The sequence below is a fragment of the Phaseolus vulgaris genome, chromosome 8 (genome assembly GCF_000499845.2).
Source record: "Phaseolus vulgaris cultivar G19833 chromosome 8, P. vulgaris v2.0, whole genome shotgun sequence".
NCBI lineage: Eukaryota > Viridiplantae > Streptophyta > Magnoliopsida > Fabales > Fabaceae > Phaseolus > Phaseolus vulgaris.
In genome coordinates, this window is record NC_023752.2 from 57289038 (window position 1) to 57301860 (window position 12823).

General features: G+C 33.8%; 1 protein-coding gene across 1 annotated transcript; it reads right to left on the minus strand.

Moving 5' to 3' along the window:
- Nucleotides 1-1207: 1207 nt before the first annotated feature.
- LOC137825855 (zinc finger CCCH domain-containing protein 29-like) lies at nucleotides 1208-4645 on the minus strand. Its single transcript, XM_068631641.1, has 2 exons — nucleotides 4070-4645; nucleotides 1208-3617 (listed from the first exon to the last, which is right to left on the minus strand). Exon 2 carries the CDS (start codon nucleotides 3605-3607, stop codon nucleotides 1556-1558), a length of 2052 nt encoding a protein of 683 aa, XP_068487742.1. The 5' UTR covers nucleotides 3608-3617; nucleotides 4070-4645; the 3' UTR covers nucleotides 1208-1555.
- Between the last annotated feature and the right edge of the window lie 8178 nt (nucleotides 4646-12823).

Here is a 12823-nt window from a genome sequence, read left to right on the forward strand (position 1 = left end):
TGCTAAATTTAAAAATAAAATAAAAGGAAAATAAAGATAACAAATACTATTAATTTATAAATTAGAATAACTCAATTCTTTCACAATTATTTCTGTTTAAATACTTTCTAAAATATAACTCAAGTTTAAAATATAACTAATATAAATCTGGAAGATAAAGACATATTTATCTCTTGATTTATGTCTTTTATATTAATATATTGCGGTATAGATTTGCATATACTCAATTCAGTTAGACAGCGGAAAAAAATACTTATTATTTTATTTAATAAGTTAAATTTGAATGCCATATTAGTTTTATTTTTTTATAATTTTAAATAAATTATTTTTATTTTAAAAATTGAAATTAAAAAAAAACACCTTATGTTATAGACGTAATTTATATTTATTTATTTATTGGTATTTTACTAACATGGCATGGATATTATCCTTGAGAAATTGAAGCACGTGGGTTGTTGAACTCATACAACAAACCAAAACGAAAACCAACTCACTCAACCCAAAGGGACCCTCTCACTGGATAACAATGTTTCCCAACATTGCCTTCATTTCAAACTTCTATCTTTCTATTCTTCTCTCACACATAAATAAAGTCTTATATATATTTAATGCATCCATTTTCATACATGAATCAAATCCTTCATAAAGAAGACTTATTCCACACCTATATTTCATTTTCTTTGTTCAGTCGTCATCCATGACTATTACAAAAATCAAAATCAGTATACAGATAATTGCAATTTAATGAGATGGAGAAGGAGTTTTACAGCTAAAACTTTGGCCTTTTTTTTCTATCTGTTGCATTCCAAGTGTCAACCAATGCTCCGGAAAAGGAAGCACTAGATTAGTCATCACCTGTTTTCCTAAAATGTTCCTTTTTCTACAACCAATTTAAGGAGCAAACACTATTTTCCCTTTCAAAATCCTTATATGTGATGTTGAAAATTGTTTTTCAAACGTTTTATTAATTCGGTGTGAGCTTTTTAAAACCATAGAGGGTCAATATAATAAAATAGAAAATAATTAAATTAAAAAGAAGATTCATTTTTGAAGAATTTGACCCATTCATGGTTCCAAACTTGGGCAGGTGCCGCCCCCCATATCCACTTAATTTTCTTTGACGCATGATTGTTTATAAGGAATAAAGTATTTTATGTAAAAAAAAAAGGAAATTGAGAGGAAAAGTACTTGAAAGAATGGATAAGTATTGATCAAATGGCATAATATATATAAAAAGAATTGTGCGACTTAATCAATGACAAATACTTTGGGTCCACTTGATAGAGAAAATACATGATGAACCCCGTAGAGAAATACGGGGAATAGATTATAAACTGTATAATACAATAAAAAAAATCCACCATCCTTTCTTCATCGTTTCTTCCAAGTCTTCTTCTTCTTCGTTGGAACTCCGTTCAAATCTGTGGATTAACCTGAACTTTGTGTCCTATCACTAACTATACTGTGTAAGGTTGGATAGTAGTGGCAGTTCAAATAAATAAAATAATTAAATAAATAAATAAACTTGTCAGCAGAATAACCGAGGAGCCCTTGCTCATGCTACCATCTGCTCCTGCTCTATGTACAGCTGCTCCACCCACGGTGGCAGCATCTCTTTACTCAGATCATACTGTTGTCTCTCACCACCAAACATGTCGGACCTCCTCTCAGAAGGAACATCCTTAACCAAGGAATGAACCCATGAGACATCTGGCTCAACATGTTCTGGGTGAGCTATGGGGGAAGCACTTACCCCGTTGTTTCTGAACCCAAATGAAGCAGATCTCCTCAGCTTGTTTAGCTCATCTCCGTTCACACCCCAATCCAGTTTCCCAGTAGGGGAACTCCAATCTGAAAGGGTAGAGGACACCCTGCAGGAAGGGTTGGAAGGTGAAGACAGGCCAAGATGGTGGATTGCAGCGCCGCGATCGATGAAGCTTTGGCTTCGCTTGGCGAAGGCGGCAGACCTGGAGTTCATCACTGCAGCTGCCACAGCAGCTGATGAGTCAAACCCAAAAGCTGAGGGCTTCCTCACAGGCGAGGAAGGGATGTTGGAGGGATAACTCGCACGAAGGTGGTTCATGTTTTGGCGCATCTGAAGCCCACTTTGGGTGGGTGTTGAAGTCTGCACAGAAAGTCCATGGAGTTGTGACAACATAGAAGGGTCAGCAGAGGCCAACAGGTCATCGAGGTTGGTTGGATTCAAATCAGCAATCCTATTGAATTCCTTGTTGCGGAAAGACGGGGAAGAGATCCTGGCGATCTCTTCTATCAACTGTTGCTGCTGCTGCTGTTGTTGTTGGCGAGCTGGACTGTCTAGACCGAACAGTTCCATCTCCATCTCCAGATCCCTGGCGCTCAAAGCAGCCTTGAGTCGGCTACCAGGGAGCTGCAGGGACGGTGGAGTAAGGTTTATTTTGTTCTGCCACAAGTTTCCACTCTTGGGAGATGAAGCTGCTGCCAGTGGAGACATGGGTGGGGTTGAAACAGTTGGCATGGGCAAAGATGTGGAACTGAGAGCCAATGGACTCATGGCTGTCATGTCTAGTGCAGTGGAAGAATAGGATTTTGGTGAAGGCATAGCTGAGCCGGTGGAAGCATACACAGGGCGTAACTCTTCAGGTTTGTGGGCAAAGAAGCAGACTTTTCTACTGCAGCCGGTCTCGTCCTTGCAAAGCCTTGTTCTGTACTGGGCAGGGTGTAGCCAGGACTCAAAAACACCGTGAGCATACTCACAGGAATCAACCTTCTGGCAGGCCCCTTTGCGGAATTCTGGGCAAGGAACACAGCTATAAGGGTACTTCCTTGGGTCTCTCCTCCTTGCGTTCTCCCCCGGATGAACAAATGGACACTCGGTCCAGTCATGGGAGTAGGCCCTTGAGCAAGGCTTCACCTTGAAACTGTACATCCTAAACTCATCGCTTCCGTACACATCGCTGTTGATATCTGGCAAGGATATATCAACAGGATACTCTTTCTTGTCACTTCCTTCTTTTTTCTCACCACCTTCTTTTGCTGAGAAAGGAGCCGAGAACATCTGCAGCTCCATCTCCTGACTCATCACTTCATCTCTTTCACCACCCCTCAGGAACAACTCCATGGCCTTCCTCCGGGATTTGGAGGAAGAATCAAAGGCTGGAGCAACCAGATTAGCCGGCTTGTTTCCGGTAGCATCAAGGGATTCAGCATCAGCCCCAGCATCTAGCAAGAGCTTGACAATCTCGGGTGAGGATTCAGAGCCCCCAGCGGCAGCACAATGGAGAGCAGTGGCCCTGTCAGAGCCACAGGCCCTGTTCACATCAACAGTTCCTGCCTCAAGAATATACTTGAGAACTCTAGTGCTTCCAAACAAAGAAGCAATCATGAGGGGGGTCCTCGTTTCAGATCCCATCTTCTTGGACCCAATCCTTCTACCATACCAAAACCCAGCCTCGTTGACATCCAAGCCCTTCTCATCCACTTCTCTTTTGAAACCTTCAAAATCATCGCATGCAGACAGTTCAAGCAAAGCCGAGAAGTTGCAGAAACCAACGAGATTCTGCTTCTGAACATTATTCTCCATCACGAGCCTCGGGGAAGAAAGCTTACTCTTTGAATCACTACACATATCCCAAATTCTGCACAACAAGGCAACATAATCTCAATCAATAAGCCCATCAATTAAAAAACCCATCATTCACACGGAACAAAAAAAAGATCAAACCTCCAACTGAAAAACAAAATTTTCCAACAACCCCGGTTCCAAATCCCTAGATATGCCCGGCTAGATAACGCCCCATGAAACGTGGTAAACAAATTTAACCAACAAAAGCTAGATCCATAACCAATACTATTCAAGACAACAACTTGTTATTCTAATACCTCAACGGTAAACAAACAAAGCAACTAAAACGGGGAAAAACAAAAAAAAAAAACTCCCAATATCTAAAACAAAGTTTGAAACTTTGATCTACCCAGAAGCAGACCCACGAAGCATATTTCGCAGACCCCCCAACAACCAAAGATCAAGGAAAAACACAAGAAAAAAAAAAGGTTTTAAGGTAGTGAAAGCAGGAGAAGAAAGACATACCCTTTTGAGTAGTGGATTTGAGAGGGGAGTAGGACTATAAGAAGTGTATGTTGGTTGCAAGAGAGCGTTGTTGTTTGAAGAGAGAAAAATCGAGAAGACCTCGATTGAGCAAATATGAGGGAGAAAGAAACCTATGGGAAGGCCTTTTTATCATCAGCACACCAGCAACAGCTATTAGGAAGGAAAAGGAAGAAGGGAGGAAAGTGTGACTTTTCTTCCTCCCTCTTTCTTCTCTCTCCTTCCTCTTTCTCTCTCTCTCTTTGGTCAAAGTCAATTATTCAATGCTAAAGCCAGGGCCCCACCAGCAGCGTTTGCTTAATGTCACTATCTTCCTAAATGCAAATGCAGATGTGAATGAATCTTCAAATGACACTCAAATGCAACTCAAACTTCACATGGACCCGACCTTCCATTACACTACCCCTCCACGAAGCTCAACGGGCAGTTCCGCTCTCACGTGCCTTTTGAGTTCTGATTCTCTTCACTTCTTACGCGCTACACCACTACCATCTTTCTTCTTCCTTCTTTAATCATTTTCTTACTTTCAAACAAAACACAAAACAACTCAAAATATGTTCAATTGAAGAAACAGTCTCAACTTTTTAAATAAAAATCAGTTTTTTAATCTTTACTGGTTATGTTAATGCCATCATCAATAACAGTTTTTTTGTTATAATATTCATGTCATTCAAATGATTATAAATTACAATCCAGAAACACTAGTAAGTGTCGTGTTAAGTTTTTCATCTCCAAATGATGTTGATTGAATATGAAAGAGGAAGAGGACAAATAAAAAAAAATATTTGCAATATCATTCAAACAAAATATAGAGATATTTAACATTGTAGATTACAAATAAGGTGTAAATGGGTCCATTTTGGACGTTATAATGGATGAGAAAACACTAAAAAGGACAAGGTTTGAAAAAGATAATAGGAGTGTGAGTTTTAGATGAGCCTAATCATTCTTCTCAGTGATTATTTTGTTCAAAGAACCTCTCCTATTCATCTCACAGAATCTCTTCAATATTGCACATGCAGAATATTTAAATTCTAGCCAAGGTATACTTACCACACAATTATATCATTGCAGGAAAGATAATGAATTGAAGAGAGAGTTCATGAATTGTGTTATCCATGTCATCACTGTTCACTTGTCATTGAATATTTATATGATATGAACTAAAGGACCTTGCAGAATTATTATATTTAATAAGATTATCTGACATCAAATGATATATTCATTATTTTCATTTAGAACACATGAATGTATTTTTATACAGTTATCAATGTAATAATGGAAATAATATCGTATTCTAAATATGATTTGTGAGAATGAATAATATAGGAAGTGGTGAATGAAAATTTGACTTAAAATAGTGAAGGTGGAATTGTGAGTTCAAAAACATCTCCAACTCCAAATAACACGTACAAGGTATTATAAGTTACCCAAATAAATTTATTTACCAAATATATATACTTTAACAGAATAAACTATGATCTAACTAAACTAATCTCAATCGAATAAGGTAAACGTTATATATAAAAGTATCAAACACATTCTATATATCTTGCATTTCTTGCATTCTCTGAAAGCTTTACTACTTAATACATTCCTGTTTTTACTTCTTATAGCATTGAAAGTGAAAGATCACTACAGAGAAAAGAAGAAGGAAGAGTGACCCAATCCACTTGGTGGCTCCATTAATTTGATGTTGTTACCAGTTAAACTTAGTCCACTCTAAGGTCTATGTAACTAAATAATAATAATAATAAATAATTGTATAATTATGTTAGGACAGAAAGAAAGAGTGTGGGAGGTGTATGGGGACCACAAACGAATGAGTATTGGGTATGGCAGTTCAACACATGAAGAGTTTGAACGCGTTTTATTTCTGTGTTTGGGTCTTTGCGTTGTATAAAATAATATATATATATATATATATATATATATATATATATAAAATAATGTTTGATTGTGGTGTGCTTATGTGAGTGGGTAGCAGTTGGGTGACAGAGAGCACTCAGCACTAACAGGATAAGTTTCTGATTCAGCCTTCCACTATACTTTACCTACAAAAACCTATTTCTCTCACACCTTTGACGTGGTCCAATTACTTTTAATTCTCATGCCTCCACTTCAAATATTTTTAATTTTGGGGTGCAGAAAGCAATGGCCCAGAAACTGTTTTTTTTTTTGCACATAGTTGCTTAATTGGACTTGGTGTTGAATAAGTAAGAGTCACGGGTTTAGTATTGTAATTAAAAATAAGACAGATTCTCCCCGCACCAGATCATTTTGGACTGCACCCAATATATATAAAGAAAAATACCAAAATACCTTTATTGAAATGAAAATTAGGGGTGCACCCAATCCACACCCAACCTAGTAGCATTGCACCCTTTTTTCTGTGATCACTTTGAGGAGGCAGCGCGTGGAGAAGACTGTGAGGCAGCACGCGGAGAAGGAGACAAAGCCGCCGGAGAAGGAGATGAAGCCACCGAAGAAGGATTTAGCCACCAGGGAAGGATTGAAGCTACTGAAGAAAGAGACGAATCGTAGAAAGTGAGTGCAGATACTTGACATGAGTAGTATGCGAAAAAGGATAGGAACAACTAAAAGTTATTTGACAGACTCCTTGTATTCATGCCACAACAAAATGTCTGATTAATGCATGAAAACATTTTTTCCACCATTTCCTTATCCTTAGTAACTGGGTGGAAACATAACTGAAATCCAACAAAGTGATCACAGAAAAAAAGGTGCAATACTGCTAGGTTGAGTGTGGGTTGGGTGCACATTTTAGAAAACCCTGATTTTCATTTTATTAAGGGTATTTTGATTTTTTTTATGTATATTGGGTGCAGTCCAAAATAATATTGTGCAGAGAGAATCAGTCTAAAAAGAATTATGATTTTTTTTTAAAAAAAAAAAGCAACTTCTTAGATTTTGTAAAGAGGTTTAGAGATTATTTTGTTTATCCTGTGATTGTATCAAAACTCGTTTTAAATTTGTGCAAATTTTCTTATAATTTTTTTAAAGTTCAAACGTCTCAAATGAAGGTTAACTTGCTAAAGAAAAAATGAAATCTTATGAAAAAAGTTGAATGAATTTGTTTGAAGTGGTATCATGGAAATCATAAACACCATCACTTTTACTTATTAGTTTAAACAACAAAGATTTTTCTTGAAGGGTTATCACTTGTTTGTTATTTTTTTTATGAGCAGTCACATTTAGAGAAAAAATTGTTTTCATTTAAACAAGTGCATGTTACAGCTTAAGTTTGTTTTTGAAGAAACAAAAATATTCAATTTGAGTTTAGTTGAAAAACAGTGAATAACACACTTAAATGATGAAATTCTGTAATGGCAAAAAAGTTATATTAGTTATCATTGTATAATTTGATTTTAATGTATATACTGTAGTTATGGATTTATCTTGTTGATTTTAATTTATATGAAACAAATATTTTGAATGCTGTTTAGTATTAATAAATTTTAAAGTTTTTATACGAAGTGTGACTTCATTAAAATTATATAAGAATAATATGTTATTTTGTGGATGCGATTTTTAAAAAATATTCACACGAGTCTATATATACAATATACAAGTTTATAAAAAATATTAATTAAAGTGTTACTGGAATTTGTATAATATTTAGTTTTAGAGTGTGAGGTTAGGGTATTTGTTACTTTGAATATCCTACATATACATATGTTAAATAATATTTAAAAACATGACTAAAAAGAAATATAAAAAATATGCACATGAGTTAATTAAGTTTGAATATTTAATTTAAAATCATTACAATAATTCACAAAATCATAAAATAAACAAAAGTAAAAAATAAATTAAAAAATAATAATGATCAACCTATTTTTTAAATGTTGAGTAACCATTTTTAAAATTTAATGATATTGATATTTTTGTGTGTGTAACTTGTTCTTTTCACCAAATATTATTGAATGACCAAGATGAACAACATACTTAATCTATGTCGGACATACAAGCGATTCAAGAATGAACATCAATTAACATGTAGAAAGAAAATTTATATAATATGTCAATAACCATGTTAACCATGTTAATGACCCTTTTATTTTTTGTAGTTGTCGTTGATGGATGTCTTGTTATGGACGGAGTATTGGAGGGAACAATGTTGCTTGTGATTGAGATTCTTCTACATCCTAAGCATGTACACAACAATCATCTACAAAGAGAATGTCATAAACGAACGAAAAAAGAGTGCAAGTCTTAATGTGTGGTGGATTCACTAGATAACCATCTTATGTGGCGATCACAACCTCCTTTATTTTACAAAAGATAATGTTGTTAATGTTGATGGTGGAGGTATGTTGAGTTGCATAGTAATATCAATGGCAATACCATATATGGGGAGGTTAAGAGTAATGTTGCAAGGATAAAACTAGTCCAAATTTGAGATAGGACAATCAAATTTGGTCCTTGAATGTGCAATAAAACAACATTATCTCATCCTCCATATTAAAGTTCACGACTTAAGTCTGCTTAAGATATTGAATCATACAAGGACTATTGAGTATTAAAGTCTAATATGCAACCTAAAGAGTACTATATATTATTCAAATATGTTACATAAGAGAGGTTAAGAAACCAAGTATGAATTTATTCATTATTTTTATCCAATATTTACATATACTCATTTCAACCGTTTAAAGACTTACTCATCCTCTTTGTTTATAATTTAGTGTACACTTGAACATAAATATTTTGACATCGTTGAGCATAAGTTACACATCTTAATAAAGACATGTTAACGACTCTGTTAACCATTGATTATTGAACTATCTCTAAAAATCAATTTCTTAATATATTTTTTAATTATTTTTTAATAATTAACATGAAATATACTTTTTGTGATAATTTTATAAATCAAATAAAAAATGTGACAAAGAGGTTGAATGTGAATCAATACATATCTCCTAATTATAGTAAAAATCATACTAGCATAAAAACTAGTTTGAAAAATTCAATATGGTGTTTATTTTTTCATTACTAAGTTTGATTATTTCAATAAATAAATTGAAAAATGATTAATAAATTTTAAAATTTCCATGAGTGTGATGATTTGTTGACATGTGTTTAATGTATAAAAAAACATAAATATAAATATAATATATTTGAAATCATTATATTAATAAATGTTATTTACCAAGGACTTTTTGAATGAACAATTTACTACCAATATGGAAAATAATGGAACAATCAATATTCACTCACAATCATGAAAATTAATTATTTATATTTGCTACTTGTCTTACTCATACTAGAAAAAAACCACTTCATGTTCCTACAGAAATTGGCTTAATATTCGATAACTATAATGATCACTAAAATATTTTATAGGTCCAAAAGTCTATAAATATCATCTTAGGAAGTATTCTTGACACACTCAATACTTTCATTCATTACTTACTTTTTCACATTCTCATACTCATTGTTACTGATGTCAAAGAGTTTTTTTTACAGGTGAACTACCACTCAACTTTCAATTATAAAACTCGATAACTCTTTACAAAATAAGTTAATCGACTCATATGCTCGGATATTCACCTTAAACGATTTCAACTCATCATCAATTAGACAAGTACATTATGTATAATTTTAAAGTTAAAATAAACTTGACTTCTAATATATTATACTTGTTTAATGAACTTCAACACTAACATATTTAAGATATTGCAATCTTTGCCACACTAGTCAATTTGTGTGAACTTTTTCATATGTTGATTAAGACACGAAAGAATTCACCAATAAATTAACGATCATATAGACTTGAGAGATATATATGATTGCTACATAGTATAACATGTATTTATTTAAACTACAAAAGTACTGTATTTTCCCTTCTAAAGTTTAACTTTCATGTCTTTCAAATCACTATATACTTATTATTAAACTTTTTTAATAAATGCTATTTTATTCTGATATCATATATTAAATTAAGAAGTTATTCATTATTATTTTTTCTATCATTTGTTGAATTTATTTAAATATTTCTTTAATCTAGATAGAACAAAATGATTTTTTATTTTGATTCTTTTATAATTGTTATTTTATTTTCATTCTTCTCAAACTTGAGAGCAGTGCTCACATTATGAAATGAGTACATTTTAGTTTAAATATATAAAAAAAAAGTTTACTTTGATCTTTATCCTTCCTAATTTTTTAATAATAAGTTTTGATCTCTCAACATTCATTCTATATAAATAAATAAAAAGTATTTTAGAAATCCTACAAAATTTAAAGACATAATAATAATAATAATAATAAAATTTGAACTAAAATGGACGGGTACATTTAATAATAATTGGGTACGATTAACAAAGCCCGTGGAATATTATTAGTTGCAATCTGGACAAACTTGAAGATAACTCCAAACCCACTTTATACTTTTAATTAATGACAATTTTTTAGCACTTTTTACATTTTTTTACGATAGCGTAGTCAAAAGTTTATTATGAATTATATAATCTAAAATTAGAAAAAAAAATTATATAATTTGAAAGTAAATGTGTTATACAATATAGTGTAACACCTTTTACTTTGTTTTACTAAATTAAAAGTTTGTTTAACCAAAATTCTGATAAAGGAGTTTAATTTATTAGCTTGTAACCCTTTTTATAATCATTTCATGAAATGTTTGAAATCATAGTTAGATTTATTTTTCATCATTTCATTGCGTTTTATTCCTTTCCATCAAGTATCATCAATCAATCATAGGAAACAAACTGGCCGTAATAAAATTAAAGAGAAATATTTTAAGCAAAGGTTAATTTTCCCCAATAAATTACTGTGCCCACATGCTCAAAGGAGATTTTTTTTTCTATGGAAAAGAGAATAAATGTAATCATCTAACTTTCATTTTCTTGGTCTAACATTCTAGAATTGTTCAAGTGGATTAAGCTTTTTGATGGAGAGTGCTTTTTCCTGCATTTCCATCCCTTCTTTAGCCACCCCATAGTAAATTTGATTTTACTATTATGCTTTTCAATAAAATAATATTAAAAATTTAAAAGTAAACTTAATTTTACTCTTTTCCACTTTGTTTTAGCACTTTGCCTCCTTTCACCCAGAATCAGCAGAAGCGCGGCAGCACCCATCCCTCTCCTTCAAAGAACCAACAGTTCACCTCCTTTTCTTCAAACCATCAACAGACCTTCATCCTCTCCCAGCAGCCCCCATCCTCGCCTTCAAAGGAGCACCATTCACTTCCATTGTAAACTCCAAATCACTCTTCAAGCATTGAGCCTCTTCATCCAACACTGAAAAGGTTAGTTCCGGATTCTTTGTAGAGGAATTGTTTTAAAGCATGCATTGTCTTTGTTCCGCATCACCCAAATTTTTAAATATGGTAGTGTGTAGTTAGGTTCCGTATTTAATAATTCGGTAGTCTTTTTCAATAGTTCCAAATTGTGTGAGTTCTGGATTACATAGGTTTTCAGATTAAATAATCCGGTAGTGTTTAATTAGTTCTGAATTATATAATCCGGTATGTGTTTTTGAATGTTTCGGATTACGTACTAGTGTTGTTGGTTAAGTTGGTTTCGGATTAGATAATCCGGTAGTATTAATTTTAGGATTTTGGATTAGCTAATCCGGAAGTGACTTTTTTTTGGAGTTTCACGTATGCAATCTTGTTTAGTTTATTTTGTTTCCCGTTGAAGAACTTTTTTTTATATTATGTGCCATGGTTCACCTATGACAGATATGGCTAAAATAAGAGGTGGTGGATCTTAGGGTCATGATCGAACAAGACCAACGACATTCGTCCGTAGAAGAGATCGAGGTGTTGTGGAGGAAAGAATTGGTGTTGAAGTTAATATTGATAATGACAATCAACAAGAATTACATGATGATGGGCAAGTGGACCAGGGAGAAGGGTTTCCTCGAGGACCTTCTGATATGTCTTTGTTGGTAAATTTTGCTGACCATGTTGCTGTTAAGCTTTGGGATGGTGAGGTAAGAACGAAAAAACCTTCAATTAAATTGTTTTTGTTAATTATTGTTTAAATTGATTTAATTATATTAAATATATACAAATTTTGTATTAGGATCGGGGAGAACTTAAATTGGTATCCCACGGTAGGAAATTACGTAAATTTGGGATGCCTCATGCTGAGATTGAAGTTCTTATACAAAATTCTGGATTATTTAGTCTGTGCAATATAAGCTATGAGGTGGGGGACAGGGGGGTGATTTCAGCCTTTGTTGAAAGGTGGCATGCTGAGACAAACTCCTTCCACCTTCCCATAGGTGAGATGACCATCACACTTGATGATGTGTCATCTCTTTTACACCTCCCCATTTTGGGTCAATTCCCTACGTATGTGCCCTTAGAGTACAACAGAGCTGCAACTATTTTAACTGAGTTATTAGGGGTGGAGAAGGCTCGTGGGAAGGTTGAGATGAGGCGTCCACGTACGATTGAGTTGTCTTCGAGATATATATGCAGAATGTTGCGCTCAAGAGGCTTGGGAGTGTGCTGCTAGAGCTTACTTGTTGCATGTGGTTGGATGCACTATTTTGGCAGATAAAAGTGCCACATATGTATCTGTTTCGTACTTGTTGTTATTCAACAATCTTCGTATGTGCGGTGGATACACATGGGGAACAGCATCACTTACACATCTATATGAGCAGTTGAGGGATGCCTCCTACTTTAACACAAAGCAGTTGGGTCGTTATGTGACACTTGTTCAAGTATGAGCTGAT

Bases quoted from the DNA above. Each gene is read 5' to 3' on its own strand.
- LOC137825855 (XM_068631641.1), bottom strand. From the start codon at position 3,607: ATGTGTAGTGATTCAAAGAGTAAGCTTTCTTCCCCGAGGCTCGTGATG.